General features: G+C 39.7%; 1 protein-coding gene across 7 annotated transcripts in view; it reads right to left on the bottom strand.

Annotated features, from left to right (window-relative positions):
- Positions 1–20,061, bottom strand: part of EHBP1 (EH domain binding protein 1) — a 547,128-nt gene that overhangs the window by 219,915 nt on the left and 307,152 nt on the right. For all 7 annotated transcript variants that reach the window (XM_089671985.1, XM_089671988.1, XM_089671986.1 and 4 more), the window contains one exon: positions 7,878–8,762. In XM_089671985.1, the coding sequence (XP_089528111.1) occupies positions 7,878–8,762 (885 nt within the window). The remainder of the gene's footprint in view (positions 1–7,877; positions 8,763–20,061) is intronic.

Below are 20,061 nucleotides of genomic sequence, written 5' to 3'. Positions count from 1 at the left end.
GCCAGTGCCCATCAATGCCACATATCAGTGCCTACCAGTGTACATCAATGCCACATATCAGTGCCCATCTGAGCTGACTTTCCATGCCACCTATCAGCCTATCAGTGCTGCCTTTCAGTGCCCATCAGTGATGCCTGTCAATGCCCATCAGTGTCACCTACCAGTGCCTCATAATTAGTGCCCATCAGTGCAGCCTCATTAGCGTACATCAGTGAAGGAGAAAAATGTTTTTTTTTTTCCAAATTTTCAGTTGTTTGTGGTTTGTTTAGCAAAAAATAAAAACCCAGAGGTGATTAAAATACCACCAAAAGAAAGCACTGTCTCAAAAAAATGATAAAAATTTGATATGGGAACAGTGTTGCATGGCCGTGCAATTATCATTCAAAGTGTGAAAGCGCTGAAAGCTGAAAATTGGCCTGCACAAGAAGGGGGTATAAGTGCCCTGTAGGCAAGTGGTTAAAGACCTGTAAGCTCATGGTTACTTCAGTAACCAAGAACTTACAATTAAGTAGTATCTGAAACTTTGTATTTTATTGAAGGGATGTACCGAGCAGCTAATAAGCTGCCGATTACATCTAATGTGTACACCTGGTGGCTTTATGCAACTCCCTTGCATGGCTTTGTATATTTGATCAGGCAACCAAATAACTGCTGATCAAATGCAGAAGTCTACAGTTTCTCTCCAGTGTCCCTTTCTCTGCCTTCTCCATCTCCCCTTGGCTCTTAAATGGCAGTCAGGCCTTGTAGGGTTAGGCCGCCTAAGTGCTCCTCCCAGCCTGTCATTTCTTTTCAGGCTGGCTGTCAGCAGCTGTTTGCATAAGCCTGTGATCTCCTGCTGCAGGAATCGGCTAATTCTTGCCACTAAAATCTGTAGTATGCCTAAAGTGGGAGTGAGCAGTGTGCTGTCATTACAATAAACCCTGGCTGGAATTGAATGTCTTTGGTGTGCAGTCCGTTATTTGGATGTTGGAATGCAGAGTCCTATTGTTTGTAATTGTGCCTGTTCATATTTCAACGCCCAGACGCTTGTAGCTCGACACCCTACATGCAAAAAAGTACACAAACTATTGTATTAAGCAAACACGCAACACATCGTTCTGAGCATTTTAGCGCATGACTTTTCTCTCCTCCCAATGCACATCCAGGAAACCAACACCTGAAGCCTGACAGATGTGCAGAAACACTTACAAAGTTTTAAAAACACTTTAAAAACACACATTTATGCTAGAAAAAAAATGCTTCAAAATCGCTAGACGTGCGCTTGGTTCAGGTTCTTTTCAGGTGTGAACGCAGGCTAAAATAACAGCTGCTGTCAAACACCTACACAAAAGAAATACAACCCACTAATAATGTGACTTTGTATTTATTCTGAATGGCATCTTTACAAATGGCTCAGATGAAGTTCAGAAAAAATAACATTGGGGCAAATATATCAAAACTTAAGTAGACAGAATCTGGAGTAGCTGTGTAATCAACTTATCTTTCGCCTATTTTGTTAAGCTTTGAAAATGAAAGATAAAAGCAGATTGGTTGTCATGCACAACTGCTCCAGATTCTGTCTGCTCCAGTTATGGTAAATTCCACCTGCTTCATTTATATGAAGGACTTACCTATGATGGCAGTTTTAACAAGTGGAATTATACTGCATCTGAGCAGCACAAACCAAAAACGCTATTTAATTCATTGTTAACATTCAGAGCAAACCCCCATCCATCTATGTCTCCATGCTTTATTTTGCTGAGAAATCACTCTGAAAAACACCCCTCTAGCGTTTCTGTCTGTGGCCATCTTAAGTAAGGGCAGATGAGTTTACTTCCTGGAATCTCCAATCCATCTGCCTTAGCTAACAAAGCCCCTCCTCCACTCCTGAAGACTCCTGGGATGTATGCCTAGGCATGGAAACCAGGAAGTAACTGAAGATATTGAAAAAAAAAAAGTTTAAAGCAAGTAAATATAATATATGTTTTTATCTATTTACTAATGTTAGCAGCACAAGGATTAAAAATTGTCAATATTGGTTGAGAGAGTGAAGTTCCGCATTAAGTCGGTTATTTACAGCTTTGCTTGCCTTTGATTTTCCCCACTGCACAAAAAGAAAATTTTAAATTTACAGATATTTGTACCTTTGGAAGTAAGGTTGTATTTGTATGCAATTGTTGCATGTGTGCAACTATCATGGGATGTACAAAATCAGTAGAACGCTCTTAATTTCTACAGGCCCTGAGCTTTCAGAAAATATATAGTTTGGGAAGGATATTAGCTAAGGCTGGCCATACATTATACAAATTTCTTGTACAATTTCCCTTTAGATTTACCAAACCATATAACATGAGGTCAAACCTAAACATATTCAATTTGTATGCAATCAGCCAGACCCTTGCACTACTACAGGTGAAGGTAAATCTAAAGGAAATTGAATAAGAAAATTGTATAATGTGTGGCCAGCCTAAGATGGTGTGGCCAACTGGGGTTAAAAATGAGAGGCTGGGCCGAGAGCAAAGGAGTTAAACAGCCTTCAGATAATGCAGGTCTCCATTTAAAAATCTAGGGCAGTTACCTTTTCTGTGACCAATGAGAACGGAATTTTTCAGAATCAGAGTGTCAGTAAACTATTCAGCATTCCAAGCCACTCTGACTCCACCTAGACTGACTCCCAAGAAAACAGACATGACACATTATGATTTATTAGGTGGGGCAGTAAATGAATTTAATTAACCCTGTTTCACTTAATACAATCAAAACAACTCTCATTTCACATCTACGCTGGCAAACAACATGCAAAATTAAAGCTGAACTTCAGGGATGAAAATCTTTACCTTCACAGCTAGTCTCTCTTCCTAATGCAAGGGTTAACTGCTAATTTTGCCTAGGGGATGATGAATACTGGAATATACTTAACCTATTTCTCAATAGTTCAGCAACCGGCACCCTCCTCTGCTCTAGTATGTGGGTGGGCCCTTGAAATCCTCCTGTACAATGCAGGACTGTAGGTCCTGTATTGTATGGAATGATAAACAAGAGTTCCAAACCGTTGGGCAACGAAGGGAAGAAACTTTAAGGCACTAGTTGCATGAAGCAGTGAAAGCCTGTTGAAGCAAAGAAGAAGGCAAGTATAACTTTTTGATTATCCCCTAGGCAAAACGAGCATGTAACCCTTACAGTGGAGAGGCAGACGCATTGCATAGGTAGAGGTTTTTTCCCCTAAATTTAGCTTCAGAAGTCCATTGTCAGGTGCAAATTTTAATAAAAGAAATCCATGTTAAAGTGATATTAAAGGTAGAATTAAAGGAAAAAACTTTTACATGTTATACATATCTGCACTGTGCAATGGTTTTCTTAGAGTGCCCCCATAGCAAGCTGCTTGCCCTGGGAGCACTCGTGTGTGATTGCTACTGTGCCCTATTCTGTGTGCCCGTAGGACACACAGAACAGGGCTCAGTGTCACCCCCACGCCCTCCTCACTGGCTGTGATTGACAGCCACAGGAGCCACTGGCTCCCACTGCTGCCTCTCAGTCAATAAGGAGGCAGAAACCAGGAAGAACAGCTGCTCTTGTGCACAACACTGGATCAGGCTCAGGTAAATATTAGGTGGGGTTGTGGGGGAAGCTGCAAACTGAAGGTTTTTTACCTTCATGCATAGAATACCTTTACAGCCAGTTTAAGGCTCCTTCTCACCACAAGGCTGTGGTAACAGGCATGTGGCATCAAATGCATCTGCAATGCTGTGTGCCACATCAAGTTGTGACGCAAGACTGTGCTGTGGCACACTGGTCTAGAAAAAATGCAGCAGGTATGATTTTTGGTCCAGTGTGGTTTGTACAATGAATGGGCTGCCTTAGCATGCATTAATGGACTATCCTGGTGTGAATGGTGCTTTCAAGAATTAATGCTCTAAAACAAGATCTGAGTAGGTGTTTTGTTGGCCTCAAACACGTTGCCTGGCAAGTGATTGCTACAGCTAAGCATTACGCTGGCTTTGAAGTTTTGCTGTCTCAAAAAAAAAAACAACTTATGGAGTAGTTCCTTAAATGGAATGTATAATTATATGTAATTTTTTTACACCAACATATATTTTTACATAAACATGGAGCATCAGCCTGATCTAAATCCACCCACCAAATTTCAACACTTGAAATGTGCACAGTGGACAGGGTTGGAAAGTGAAGTTCTGTCCAAACCAGAAGCTTTTCTTTGAGCTACAAGACCTCTGGTTCATCTCTGAACACTGAGGTATGCCACTGCTGTGGCATCGTCCAACTGAATCTGGTCTGATGACTTTGCAGTGGAGAGAGGCCCAGCATTTAAGGGATAATCAAATCGCTTGTAACTCCAGTGTATTCAATGGGAAACAAGCTACATCCAGACACAGATAGGGTGACACAGGAATCTTCCAGACTGATGGAAGGAGCCACTAGGCCAGATACAACCTTGTCATGGGTGTCAGGTGAAACAGTAAATCCAGATACTGTACCTTCTTGTCCAATGCAGCCAGAATGTTGAATTTAAATAGTCTGTAGTGGAATTGAGCAAATGGAACTGCCTTGAAGGAAGGCTACCACCAATGCCAGAACTGTCATGCAAAAGGAGAAATTTGAAGAGTTCCTGGACTGCAACTTGGGAGTTCGAACATAAGTCCAGAGGGTCAGAAGTTTGTCTTGCAAGAGAAAAACCTTGGACTGAGGAGTCTCTAGAAGGAAGCTTAAATACTCCAGCTAATGTGTCAGTTTCCAGGGCTGACATCTGGAGAATCATAATCCAACCGAAGGTCTGTAAATTCTGAACAGAATGTTGGGAATTGACTGGTAACGTCTGGGCTAGCTGTTTCCTCGGTAGGAAGTCATCCAGATATCTCTGTATGGGGATGCTCTGTAAACATAGCATGACTAGCAAATGGGCTAGTACCTTATTGAATATTCAAGGCACAGAGGATAGACCAAAGGGGAGGTCAGCAAACTGGCACTGATACATGCCCATGGCAAGACGCAGCTTGCATCAAAGCTCTGGAAAGACAGGGACATGCAAATAGGTACTTTTGATGTCCACAGAGGCCAGAAAGTCTTTTGGATGGAGGAAGCAATGACTAACCTTGGACATTCAATGTAGAACTGTGTGCACTCTAATGAAGAAATTGGGAGCTTTTAGATTCTGAATAGGGCATATGCTCCCTTTTTCTCTGGGAATTGAGAGCAGGTTGAGTAGAAACCTACAAACCATTCTTTTTCTGGAACCACCACAATGACTCCCTGAGAGAGTTGTACCAGAGCAGCATGAAGGTTTGTTGTCTTGTAGAGGCAGAAATGGAAAGTCCAGCTGGTAGCTTCCTGTACCGAGGTGCTTTTGGTCTAGGTCATGGCAAAGGCTAAACTCCCCCTTTGCATACTGTGAAGAGCTCACAGGTTTAGAAGGTTTTGGGGTCTAAGGTTTGTGAAGGGAGCAAATCCTGGATTTGGACTTATAGAGGTTAGAGAAATACAAAAAAAACTCTTCCAAGCAACAACAGTTTATCCTGTGGCTTAGACTTCTTTAGCTGGGGCAAAAGGGTACTCTCTCCTCCATGAAGGCACCACAGAGACATTCTCACCTCAAAAGGAATACACAGTGAGCCTCTGCTGCACTGTTGTTCTGCAGGCCAACATGTAAGCCAAAGTGGTCTCATATGAACAGACAGAAGGCTCATCCTGGATATGAGATGTACAATATACACAAGCCCATAAGTGTGGAAAGGTAGGGCAACAGGCAAGAGTTCTAACAGATTCAAGACTAAGTAAACATGAAGGATCGATTGAGGTGCCTTTGTCATATCCTTGGTCTAAGCGCTCATGTTTTAACCAAATTACATGACAGCAATGGCAAATTGCAGGGCACGAAGAACAAAAATATGAAGAGGGTTTCCAGTCATTAGTCAACCGTAATGTCCTCAACAGGAACAGTCAGTGCACTGTTAAGGCAAGAAATGGTAGGGTCCACAATGGGAAAGGCCCACTGTTTAACACCTTCTAAATAAGGTATTGTTTAGTAAGCTTGGGAAGAGAAAATATCTTGCAGGAATTAAACTGGTCACCATACAACTGTTGCAGTAGCTAGTGTACCAAGAAGGTTTTGACAGGTTGGGGAGTTTTAGGGGAGCCCAGACTGGTAACCTGGAAGAATTCAGAAGTATGCTGCTCTATATCTGGACAGGTATAAACGGAGTCAATTAGGAACAAAACAATATCTTTAAAGCAGTGTTCCACCCAAAAGTGGAAGCTCCGCTTATCTGTCTCCTCCCCTCTCCACTGCCACATTTGGCACCTTTTGGGGGGAGGGAGCAGGTACCAGGTTTTGACAGGTCCCACTTCTGGCCCAGTTTGCTGCGGCGAACTGTGCTGGAAGTTCGCCCCCCAACGCAGCCTTCTGGGAAACTCAAAAAGGTCCGAGAGGATTGCAGCCCATTCACAAAGTGCAGCATGCTTTGCGTGTGCACAGTAGGAAACTGGCTGGTTTCACTTAGTCAAGACGGTGGCACCAGCACCCAATAGCCGAATGAAGAATCGGCTCAGGGTGAGGACACCGCTGGACCCCCAGAAAGGTAAGTGTCCTAATAATTTATGCGGTGCTTTTAAGCATAAAAACTGATGCAAGAGGGGAACATTTGTCCTCGATGATGCAAACGGAACTATGTCAAATGGAGCTCCATTCAAGCTGCTGTCAACCCCCCCCTTGGCACAAGGAGTCTCTACCCCCATATCTCCAAACTCCGTATGCAGCTGGGAACAGAGTTTGTGTGATCACTTATAAAAAAAAAAAAAAAAAAAATGTATTTAGAATGTATTTCAATAAATTGCCTTGCATTTCTATTTTAAACTGAATGGGTTGTTTTACAAGGTAAAGATTAATATATATAATATATATATATATATTAAATATCTTGCCCAAACTTTATCAGTTGTCTATTATTAAAGAGGGGGTGAAAATCTTAAATGTATTGGCGAATACATGCAGTCATTGTGCAAGATTCCTTTTGTCACTTAAATGATCTGGTGTCTTTATGGCTTAAGTACTTGGCAACAGACAATAACTGGTCTTCTCCAGCTCTATAAACATAATGTACATGAAACATCAAGATGTTAAATAAAGCAATGCCAAGTTTTTAACTGATGACATTTTAGCAGGTCATCTGTATAAGAGAATATAAATCTATACAAAATACATAGGCTGCTTCATATGTGGCCAGACTATGAACATATTTTTACTCAACCAAGCTTATTCCAATTAAAGCTGAGAAGATTTAAACTTACAAAACAGGCCTTATATTCACTGACTGGTTAGAATCATGCTAGACTAACAGTTCTTATTCTTGTGGAAACAGCTCAACTGAAATCTGTAACGCTAATTAGCTTTAGAATCACTTTGAAATTATATAAACTAAGATTTCTATAAGATTATGGACAAAGAACATTAAAATAGACCATAGAAAAGGTCAAACACTTTACTGAAGTCATCTCTGAATGGTGGTTAACATAAATTGTTTTGAACATTGTAAAATTGGCCATACACCTTACAGTCTATGACTACACAATTTCATTTATACATGGCAATAACTACATACTGTAAGGACATGTCTGATTGGAAACAAATCTGATGGACTACTTATGTAGTTCCTACATCATTTTGGTAAAGCGAAAGGACAACGTACAGACATAGAGATTGCAAATTGTATGGACATCTTACAGAGCAAGAGGCTTCCATGTTGCATTATTTTACCAGAATTTTTTGACATGGCAAGCACAGTGAATATTATTAGACACTTTTAAACTTCACAAAAGGCACACTCAGAAGAACAGAGGAACAGAGTAGTAGTCAGATAGCACAGTTTTTAGACAGATAACTCACTCACCTCAGGTGTCTTTCCAGCATGATCTGAATGGTTGGACACAGACTTTGTAGCATCCAATAGCGCACTGATTTCAGTCTGTGGTACAGAAGGGCCTTTTGTAGGAACAATTCCAAATGTTTCATTCGTAACCCCAGATTTTACAGCAGGCAAGACAGTTTTTTTTTCTAAAGCCCCATTATCCAGTCCCCTACATTCTAATGGGGAGGTTAAGCTAGTCTTTGCTTGCTCTGATGAAATATATTGATAGGAGTCTCCAGATGTGGTGCCAGAAGATGTGCTCTGCTTACTAGAAAGAGGAATGGAAGACAAATCACCAAGATCTGCAACATCAGGTTTAAGCAACTTCCTTTTAGCAGCTATTGGCTGGGCTTGTATATGAGGTGAATATTTGCCATCATATTTCCTCTGTTCTTCAGATTCCAAAGTCCTACTGAAGCTTTGTAACTCTAGGTGACTTCTAGTCCTGGGAGTAGGCAAGACCTTTTCTGTGTTGGACTGTTCAGTTAAGTCTTGGGATTTGACCTCATGGTCCCTTATTCCAATATCATTAGCGAACATAGAATCATCATTTGATACAAAATCTGCCACAGTAGCTGTTGCCTCCTTGTGTTCATGTACACCATCTGGCTTTAGATCACTAAGTTCTGCATAAAATTTCTCCTGGTCAATTGAACTGTTCGTATCAGTCTCATAGTTGCCCACTTTATATGTGCTTTTACTGCTGTTCTCCTCAATTTGGACAACATTTAATTCTTGTCCACTAAAATGTGCCCGGATTTGATACAGATAAGTCATAACAGTCAACTTGTCTGGAATTGCTAGTAAAACCATGTCAGAGGGCTCCAGCAAGCGGGAAATTCCTATACTGGCAAAGCCATCATAAGCCTTAAATGAAAAAGAAAAAAAAAAAGTTAGTTGATGTTTACAAAAGTTGAAAACATAGGAACATATATAAATCTATGTAATATGGCATACATTACATGTCTGTATCTAGTTAATTAAAGCGAGATATTAAATCCCAACACAACCAAAACTTTGTATGGTTTAGTTTTGGATAGAGTGAGGAAGGACTAGAAAGTCAGTCACTTTTGTATTTATGTGTCCCCCATGTGGGAGTTTTTTCTTTACTTCCTGTCAAGGGACAAACCAGGAAATGAGGTAAATGCTTCTCCTCTCTATTCAAACCTGAAAATAAATTGCCTTGAATTGATGCTGTAGGGTAACTATTCAAAGCGGTTTCGGCACTTCAGGAACAGAGAAAACGCACTGGGGTAGATTTACTAAAACTGGAGCACTCAGAATCTGGTGCAGTTGTTCATGGTAACCAATCAGCTTCTAATTTCATCTTGCTCAATTAACCTTTGGCAATAAAACCTGGAAGCAGAATGGTTTCTATGCAGAGTTGCAACAGATTTTGCACTCTCTAGTTTTAGCAAATAACCCCCCTTGTATAGACAGATAAAGAGTTTCCAGAGTGAAATTGCATACTGCATTTCCCCTGTGTACAGCAACTTATTACTCTCGAAGATGTTATTTTTCATTGCACTATGCCTCAACCTCCATTTCTGACAAAGATGATCAAGTAGAGATTATTAAAAATACTGTACTAAGCCCTAAATCTGGCTAGAGACATAAAAATTGCAGCTGATAAAATATTGAAATGTGTCTTTGCACTAACAAATACCTTAAAGTATAATATATGTGGAAGGTGCAGCGCTTATAACCAAAATATATGTAAAAGTCCCTGTTGGATCAAAAAAAAAAAAACAATCAAGGATATGAGGTAGTCCCGTAAACATAAGTAAATATATATATAAATAGTTGAGGTGACTTTGATATCCGTGTTGAGGTGGTAATGAAATGCGCACTCACGGGACGCGCATTTAGGCGCATTTAATATGCGCGTCCGGTGAGTGCGCATTTCATTACCACCTCAACACGGATATCAAAGCCACCTCAACTATTTATATTTCCATTTACTTATGTTTACGGGACTACCTCATATCCTTGATTTTTTTTTTTGATCCAACAGGTACTTTTACATATATTTTGGTTATAAGCGCTGCACCTTCCACATATATTGTCTATTTCATAGGTCATTGGTACCTATCTCATGCATAGCAGCTTGTTGATTTTTTACTAAGGCGCTTTTTACCCCTTCTTATACCTTAAAGTAAAAATAAAGGCAAATCATTTTTGTTTTGGATAGAGTGGAGTTGGGATAGAACCCTTGACCGTTTATATTGCGGTCTGTGCTCCCATCAGGGAGATTCACCCTATTTGTCATGTTTACCATTATCATTAAAAGTAAATCCCAAATGTTGGGATGTCCCCAGATAAGTAATAGAGGGGAAATCTTCCAACGGGGACATCAGTTTTGGTAACCTGGGGGTCCCCAAAGGATTCCCTTATTTTGCAGGGATTGTCCCCCACTTCCTGTTTAGCTATGGGACAGGAAGTGAAGGGAGATGGGACATGAATGGCGAAAGAAAATTGAATGGGAAGGTTATAACCCTCCCTTGTTCTATCCAAAATGAAAAAAAAAAGTTTTGCCTGTATTTTAAACAAAATTCTTAATCCCAATATAACCTACACCCAGGAGTACCAAACAGATTTTATTAAGAGTGGGGAATGGTTGTAACCTCTATCAAGTTTCGAGATTTCCCCTCACTTCCCTTCCTGTTGATATCCCATGTGAGACTGTCACAAGATGTCACTGGGACAAGGAAGTCAGGGGAAATCTCCACAACAGAGAAAACAAGACAAATTTCTTTTTATTAGATTTGCAAAATATTAGGAGGGAATAGAATCTCTGTCTGGAGTTGGTGCAAACTGATCACTCAGAGAAGCATGAATTAAAAAAGGACAAGTAAAAGTCATTCCTCATAAATTTCTACAGTACTGTGACCTTTGCTCATGCAGAGCTTTTTTCAGTGTTTTGGATATAGTGGAGAAGCACAGACCACTGTCAGATTTTAATCACCGCCTGTGATCTCATTGGGTAAATGTCCCCTCACTTTCTGTCGAACTGGCCAGGGATAACAATAAGGCCTCATGCACACAGGGCGTTTTTGCAGCCACTTTTAGGTCCTCCATGTTATCCTATGTGTCCTTGCACACATAGACTTAGAAGCTTTCAGTAGCAGTAGCATTTACCAGCAGAAAAAAAAGCCAGGGCCAGTGCGTTCAGGAGCAGCAGTGTTTTGGCAGAAAAAATGCATGACGTGTGTAAACGTCTCTAAATGCATTAGACACTTTGACAGGTGTCAGGCTTTCTTTCTGCCAAAAAAGAGCAGGAGCATTTTTAAAATGTCCCATGTGCATGAAGCCATAAAGCTGACAATTCTCTACTCAGAACTTAAAGGGATTCCTTCATGAGAAAACCATGAAGGCTGCCGTTGCTTTGGCGGGCCATGGACGTTCCAATTTTCCACAGGTTGCGGGAAAGAAAATCGCTCCCCCGTCACACAGTACCGCTGCGCTATTGTGATCTCCCAGCAGGAGGGCTCGGGGAGCCATCCCTGCTGGGAGAACACAGTGATTACTGCTGGCAGCTAAAGCCATTGGCAATCGCATGAAGAATCGTACAACAATGGAATTGGGTACAATCAGCCTGCCCATTGATGGTTCGAATCTCGGCTGATCCCTGCTGAGCATGCGGAGATTCGAACCATCTATGGCCTTAGTTTGGAGAATGTTGGCTCCTGGGCTGTCATGCTTATCCTTTGGCTTCAATGCTGTCTGAGTTGCTGGCTTTTAAAAACTATGGAGATGTAGAATTTTACCAATCATTTAAACAATGTTTGTTCTGAGTCTGCTATTCAAAAATATTTACGTTAGACATGGTCAGGCATCCAACATTTTCTTAAGAAGGCTTACAACTGCAGTTCCCATACTTTCCTTGTGACAAAGTCACTTTATTAAAGAAATAAAGAAAGGAATGTCTGACACTGCCATCATACTAGAGGAAATGATGGTCAGAGACTGGGAACTTGTTACAAGTTTGGTTGGACACTGGAGATACAGTATTCTGCAGAAGACAGTAAGACACTGGGAACATACAGTATTATTTAAAATGGTTCTAAAGGCAGAAGGCTTTGTACCTTAATGCAGTCTCTGCATTAAGGTAATAAAACCTTCTAAAAGCAGTGCCCACCGTTACCTGAGCCTGATCTCGATCTAGCAATGTGCACGAGAGCAGAGGATCTCTCTCCTCATTGGCTCAGAAATAGAATTGGGAGCCATTGGAGCCCTCTGCTGTTAATCACAGCCAGTGAGGAGAGAGTAGGAGACGAGGGTCAAGTCTTATGGACACACAGAGCTGGCTCAGGAGCAAGCACGCACAAGTGATCCCATAAAAAGCGGTTTGCTCTGGTGGTACTCAGCGGGGAGAGGAGCCAGAAGTGCTGGCGGGGGATACGAGAAGAGGAGGATCAGGGCTGCTCTGTGCAAAACCATTACAAGAGCAGGTAAGTATAACATGTTTATTTTTAAAAAATAAAATGTTATCTTTTACAATCACTTTAAAACTACTAGAGATCACTGCTATTACCCCTTTACAAGTCAAAGCTCCCATTACCACTACAGACTGTGGGGTCCAAGGGCCACATTACAAGTACCAAAGGGCTGCAGGTTGGGCACCAAGTCAGGTAATTCCAGGTTCTGTATGTTGAACTGTCCATTCATGGCATAATGGACATAATGGTAAAGTTAAGCACGAGATATGCTTAATGCAATAAGCCCTATGTATACATTTGCATGCATATCTCTGCTAATTTTTATACGTTCTACAGCTCTGCAAAGATTTTTTTTTATCTTTTATACTTCCTCTGAAGCCATTATCTAGAGATCTGCCATATAAATTCTCTATATAACAATTTCCTTTTACACCCCTGTGATATTTTCCAGACCACGTCCCTATGCTGATTGACAGCATGAGTCAGATCAGAGTTTATCAATCTGGATCAAAGGACGAGATTTCCAGTGGTGTAAAGCTATCACTACCAATCTGCTCTAGCTGAGAACTCAATTTATTGCTTTCATTATTTATTTATTTTCTTTATTATCACTGAAGATCGCTACTCACCTGTGAATCCTGTAATTTGTGTTCTTTCCACAATGTAATGGACTGTATTTTCAACTAGCAGTATAGAGTTCATGCTATTTAAACATGTCGACTGATCATCCTCTGTTGCAAAGGCTTGTGTTTGAACAGATACATGTATAACTAAACCAATTCAACACTGAGTTTTGTCCTATTAGTCTGTTAAGTGCAATCTACCTTTTGGCACAATCAAAAGAGGCTGCTTCCATTTCGATGAGAACTATTTATAGCTTTGCAAAAGAATTCCAGCCATTGACCAATTCTCTAATTTGACTACAAAATGTATCCTACACTAAAATGTTTCACTTTCATATACAATTCAATTTCAAAATACAAAAACTCAACTTTTTTTTTTTTAAGTCAGAAATTTATGCCTGAAACAATTTAAAGTTCAATTCCAACCAAAACATTTCTTTTACTTTTGATAAAGTGGGAAATGTGTATGCTCTAATTCACTTTTTTATTGCTTTAGGCTTCCTGGGGAGATTTCCCCTCACTTCCTGTCTATTTGATGGGTGTCAGAAGGAGACAATGACAGAAATACATATTTAGTAGTGCATGGATAATTTGTTAGGATTTTATTGCTGTGTCCGTACTGCAAGTTTTCTTTCCTGTCTGAATGATAGGTGTCAAATAAAGAAGAAAATTGCAGGTACTTTCTCTACAGCAGTCTTTCTCAATTGGGGTGTCACCCTGGGGTATTGCCTGAGGTCCATGCCACAGAATCCTGGTTGAGAAAGGCTGTCAGATCTGACCAAGCTCCCACTCTGCCAAACTGTACATTGGCACAGTAGGAGCTCAGTCGGGACAATAAAGTGACAGCAGTGGAAGGGGGAGGCATCCTTTTGAGTTCTACTCACAGGACTGAGATTGAGCTCTGCAATCATTTTTACAGTAGCTGTTTTCTTATTTCGGGTCACACTCCTGCAAAATGTCCTTTTTGTCTCTTTCAGTCAGTTGACCATGTCGACCACGCTTATGCTTATCAGAAGACATTTTCCCAGAAACTGTATATGCCGTTATAAACTTTGATACTGTACCTTGCGACATGGTAAATAAATTGGCAACTTAAGTCACAAAGGCATCAGCTAAGCAGCACTAACAATTTACCCTTTTTGAAGTTTAGTAAGCTCAGACATGACTCTGTATTACTAGCAGACCACGCAGTGAATGATGAAAGTGAGGCTTCCCACCTGTTGGCTACTGTAGGTGTCTCATCAAACAAAGGAAGCAAAAGAATGTTACATCTAACGCCTGTATGTTTGCCAATGCGCAGGGGTACCATTAAGAATTAAAACAACCCTGTGTATCTACTAAAGAACCGCACGTTTGTCTATGTATTGGGAACACATGCAAATTTGTGTACATTCCCAAAATGAAGTAATGTGAACCAAGCCTTAGACTGGGGTGCCTCGAGACTCAAAATCAAGGGCACCCTGACTGAAAAAGGTTGAGAAATACTGCTCTAGAGTGTACACAGACAGCTTTTAAAACATGACAGAGGTTCTATGTCTTCGCCAATCATTCAGGAGAAAAACTGGCTGGGGTTTTGCCTAAAATTCTGATTTAGGATTCTAGTAGGTTTGTTAAACTTACTCAAAATATGCTTTTGCACTGCAATTTTCAGAGGGTGCTAGATTGAGGATCTGTAAAAATGTAATATACTGTATAAGCACACATTAGGTCAACTATACAAAACACTATGCATGTGCTGAAATGTCTCACTGAGTATTCCTGGTTGAATTATCTAGAATTGAAGTTAAATCAAAACTCAGATGTTATATATAAAAAGATGTCCCTCAAGATTGGCACAAACCAGAAGTACAGTAGAAATTTACCCACAAATTCCTTTGAAGAATGCCTTTCAACCATATCAAATCTCTGTATAATATTGGTTTGAATGGCAAAGAGGCATAAAAGAAGCCATTTCTTCAGAAAGCAGCATGTCTGTTAGACCATTTTTGCCAAAAATCATACATTGTGATCCTGTTGTAATGTAAAGAAAGGTCCTGTAGTCATATAAGACAGAGCTTATAGGTTACGGTTCACTTTAAATCATATGCTTACTGGAGACTTCTTTGAACAAATTAATGCTCCACACCTCTCACTCCACTTCATTAAAGAGGATTCACCAAAATCTGACCCTTCTACCTGGTTGGTGCAGCAGAAATCATAATTTATTAGATCAGTCAATGTTTTCCAGTTTTATATAATCAATTTTTGACAATCATGTCCCCAATTTAACCTTTTTCCCTGCTTTTAGCTGACAGGAGTGGAACCCTAACATGGTCTTCTTCTGCCTACTGCAGCCCTTTCTACTCAAGGCTTGACATCCTTTGTGTTTATAGATACCTTACCACTACTGAACAGTTGTGATTTTCCATTCAACATGAACATATTAGCCATTTTTCCCCGACCTTTATCATTAACAGACTGCATTTGTCCACAAAACTGGCCAGTCACAAAACATTTTTTTTGCTCATCACACTATTCTCTGTAAACTTTTAACCACTGTCGTGTATTAAAATTCTAGCAGGTTTCTGAGATGATAAAGCCACCATGTTAAGGACCAACAATCATCAAGTTGCTTGGATCACAGATCATTCTAGTGTATGATAAAACAATAATATTAAAAAAACCGTCTAAAGTTATATGTATTCTGCAGAAACATGATCTGTTTTGTTATGTGTAATAGCAAGCACGTTATTAAACAAGTAGCCAAAAAGTGTAGAACGGTCATCTAAAGGACTAAAAAAATATAACACTCACATGATTTTCAATACATATTTGGTTGGCATTTGCTGTATTAGCTCTCTCTCTCTCTCAGCAGGCAAGAGGGGAAGGCTGATCAGCAATGATAAAGCCAAATACAGATTAGTGTTCTGTGCTCCTTATCTCAGCCAACATCATTACTGATGAACTTTTATAGGTGGTTTTAAATGACCTGAAAGAAAAATATTCCCTGACAGTATACAGTGGGGATCGAAAGTTTGGGCACCCCAGCTAAAAATTTGTATGAATGTGCATAAAGAAGCCAAGGAAAGATGGAAAAATCTCCAAAAGGCATCAAATTACAGATTAGACATTCTTATAATACGTCAACCAGAGTTAGATTTTATTTCCATCATTTACACTTTCAAAATAACAGAAAACAAAAAAATGGCGTCTGCAAAAGTTTGGGCACCCTGCAGAGTTAATACCTTGTACTGCCCCCTTTGGCAAGTATCACAGCTTGTAAACGCTTTTTGTAGCCAGCCAAGAGTCTTTCAATTCTTGTTTGAGGTATCTTTGCCCATTCTTCCTTACAAAAGTCTTCCAGTTCCTTGAGATTTCTGGAATGTCTGTCACGCACTGCTCTTTTAAGGTCTATCCATAGATTTTCAATTATGTTGAGGTCAGGAGATTGTGAAGACCATGGCAAAACCTTCAGTTTACGCCTCTTGATGTAATCCCCCATGGATTTCGAGGTGTGTTTAGGATGATTATCCATTTGTAGAAGCCATCCTCTCTTTAACTTCAGCTTTTTCACAGATGGCATCAAGTTACCATCCAAAATTTGCTGAAATGTTATTGAATCCATTTTTCCTTCTACTCGTGAGATGTTCCCTGTGCCACTGGCTGCAACACAACCACAAAGCATGATTGATCCAACCCCATGCTTAACAGTTGGACAGAGGTTCTTTTCATTAAATTCTGTGCCCCTTCTTCTCCAAACGTACCTTTGCTCATTCCGGCCAAAAAGTTCAATTTTAACCTCATCGGTCCACAGAACTTGTTTCCAAAATGCATCAGGCTTGTCTATATGTTCATTTGCAAAGTTCAAACGATGATTTTTGTGGTGAGGAAGTAGAAGAGGTTTTCTTCTGATGACTCTTCCATGAAGACCATATTTGTACAAGTATCTCTTTATAGTGGAATAGTGTACCACAACTCCAGTGTCTGCCAGATCTTTCTGGAGGGATCGTGCAGTCAAAGGTGGGTTTTGAATTGTTTTTCTCACAATCCTGCGAGCTGTTCTGTCTGATATTTTTCTTGGTCTTCCAGATCTTGCTTTAACTTCCACTGTTCCTGATGACTGCCATTTCTTAATTACATTCCAAACAGAGGATATTGACATCTGAAACCGCTTTGCTATCTTCTTATAGCCTTCTCCAGCTTTGTGAGCGTCAACTATTTTCAGTTTCAGTTTTCTAGACAACTGCTTAGAAGAACCCATGGTGCTGATTGTTGGGGCAAGGTCAGATGAGTCTGGGCATTTAAAACCTTTGAGATTGACATAACCTGGTCTTCCCAGACGATGATTGAGAACAATCCATGACACTGGCAGTTCTCAGCTTTGCAAAGGGGGCAGTGCATGCTATAAATTCTGCAGGGTGCCCAAACTTTTGCAGACGCCATTTTTTTGTTTTCTGTTATTTTGAAAGTGTAAATGATGGAAATAAAATCTAACTTTTGTTGACATATTATAAGAATGTCCAATCTGTAATTTGATGCCTTTTGGAGATTTTTCCATCTTTCCTTGGCTTCTTTATGCACATTAATACAAATTTTTAGCTGGGGTGCCCAAACTTTCAATCCCCACTGTGTATATATATATATATATATATATGTATGTGTATATATATATATATATATATATATACACACACACACACACATATATATATATATATATATATATATATATATATATACACACAGTATATACTGTCAGGGAATACTTTTCTTTCAGGTCATTTAAAGCCACCTATAAAAGTTCATCAGTAATGATGTTGGCTGAGATAAGGAGCACAAAACACTAATCTGTCTTTGGCTTTATCATTGCTGATCAGCCTTCCCCTCTTGCCTGCTGTGTAATTGCAGTGATTTGTTCTACATAAAAAGTACATCCGAGATAATCAAACGAATTCAAATACAATCACAATTATCTGATACAAACTTACACCATGTCAGACGGTCATAGCTGCCTGATGTAAATGTTTAGGGTGATACATGGTATTGATAATAAAAGCAAGAAATGGAAGTCAAGAAAAATAAAGTCCATCATAAACAGTCATCCAAAAGAGCAGTTAAAAAGAATGAAAGCTATAAAGATGGTGCATGCCAATATCGTTGCTGATGTTCATTTGTATGTGCCACACAAAAAGGCTTGATGAACACTTGCATACTAAGCCACTCAGTTAAGCATACTATTGGTAAAAGGCATAACGAGTCCTCGTTTGGCCCTAAACTGTCCACAAAACAGTGAAATGGCTGATAGCCAGCTAGTCAGCCAGGGCTAGGTTTGTTTTTGGCACATGCAGGAAGAGTGCATAGGATTCACAAGGCTCATTGGTACCAAAGCAAGAAATAAATGAGGTAAACTAATAAAAAGTATGCTGAAACTTTTTGTCAGGTCACTACAGGGGTCTATGTCGCATTACAAATTCAAAGATAGCAATGCATCTCAGTGACATGTAGGCATTTCCAAAATAACGACTGAGTGGAGCCCAAAATTAGGAATACACTGGGGTTGATTAAATAAAACCGGAGACAGCAAAATCTGGTGCAGCTCTGCATGGTAGCCAATAAACTTCTAATATAACTTCAGCTTGTTCAATTACAGTGAGGTTTGTCCAAACCAAACCAAACCTGGAAGCAGATTGGTTTCTATGCACAGCTGCAACAGATTTAGCACTCTCCAGTTTTAGTAAATTAACTGCTTTGTGTCCATGTTGTGGCTTTAAAGGTTATCCTCTTGTTATTGGGCACTACATGATTCCACCTCGTGAAAAGCACTGCATCCTACTGAGATGTAGACATTCTCAGAATGGTTTTCAGAGCATTTATTGATGAGGTACAGACAGTCCAGTGGCGGTAATGGCTATAGTATGGTAAAGGCTATGGGGAAATGAAACTAATTTTCAGGTATATTCATTCTGCACTTGAGATCAGGTTGATATGCTTTTGAGATCAACCAGAATGCCTAAAGAAATGTACTTGAGCTGATTTTCTTCTACATTTCAGCTACCTGCTCCAAGTTACTTTTGCATTTTTATATACTTGTATTAGGAGAGAAGCAGTTCTAATGTGATCAAAAGCCAATGTACATAGGAAATTGGTAAAGGAGGGGGAAGAGCAAAGATGAAACTGCATAAGGCACAAGACAGTGTGAATCCAGACATATTCTCAACTTGGAAGAATTGGGTAATTGCAGAAAATTTCTCCAGTGGGGTCTTCATGATCAGTTAAAAGCCCAGAAGATGATAGAGTATTGCTCCACTCCACCTACAACACAGTATGCATTTCTGGATGGCTTTGCTATAAAACTCTATACCTTTCACAAACATACTCATTACTAATAGTTACACTGTAAAAGGTTAACACAATATCTGTACTGCATTTAAGACATTCCTTGTGGTAAGCCAACAAGTGACCCTAAAAATGAGTCAGTGAACCAAAATGAAGAACTTCCGTGAAGAATACCTGGGGGAAGAAAGACCTAATGTCTTATAGCAGACATCAAATTGCACATGGTTTGAAACATTTCTCACTTAATATAAGACAAAACCAACCTACTGTCCTTATTGTCAGTACTTGCAATGCCTATGGGCAAATGCAACAGATTGCTGACCCCACCATCCTACTCTACAATTGATCTTAATAGTATTGCCAAAGGGGTATAATAGTCATGTCCAGGAGAAAAAAGGCAATATAATTCCTTGAATCCTTTGAAAATATATAGAAAAATAAAATCCAGAACATCATAATGGAGCATTTAAAGCTGAACACTGGAATAAGCAGATACAGCGGGTAAAATAAGTATTGAACATGTCACCATTTTTCTAGGTAAATATATTTCTAAGGTGCTGTTGACATGACATTTTCACCACATGTCGGTAACAACCCATGCAATCCATACATACAAAGAAACCAAAACAAATAAGTTCAGAAATTAAGTTATATTTAAAAAATGGAATGATACAGGGAAAAAGTATTGAACACGCTGAAATTTATTTAATACTTTGTACAAAATCCTTTGTTGGTAATTACAGCTTCAAAATGCCTCCTGTATGGGGAAACTAGTTACATGCATTGTTC

Source organism: Staurois parvus, unplaced genomic scaffold (genome assembly GCF_062004578.1).
Source record: "Staurois parvus isolate SC_StPar_1 unplaced genomic scaffold, SC_StPar_1.0 ptg000117l, whole genome shotgun sequence".
NCBI lineage: Eukaryota > Metazoa > Chordata > Amphibia > Anura > Ranidae > Staurois > Staurois parvus.
The sequence above is the reverse complement of the archived record's forward strand: the minus strand, read 5'-3'. Positions and strand labels throughout refer to the sequence as shown.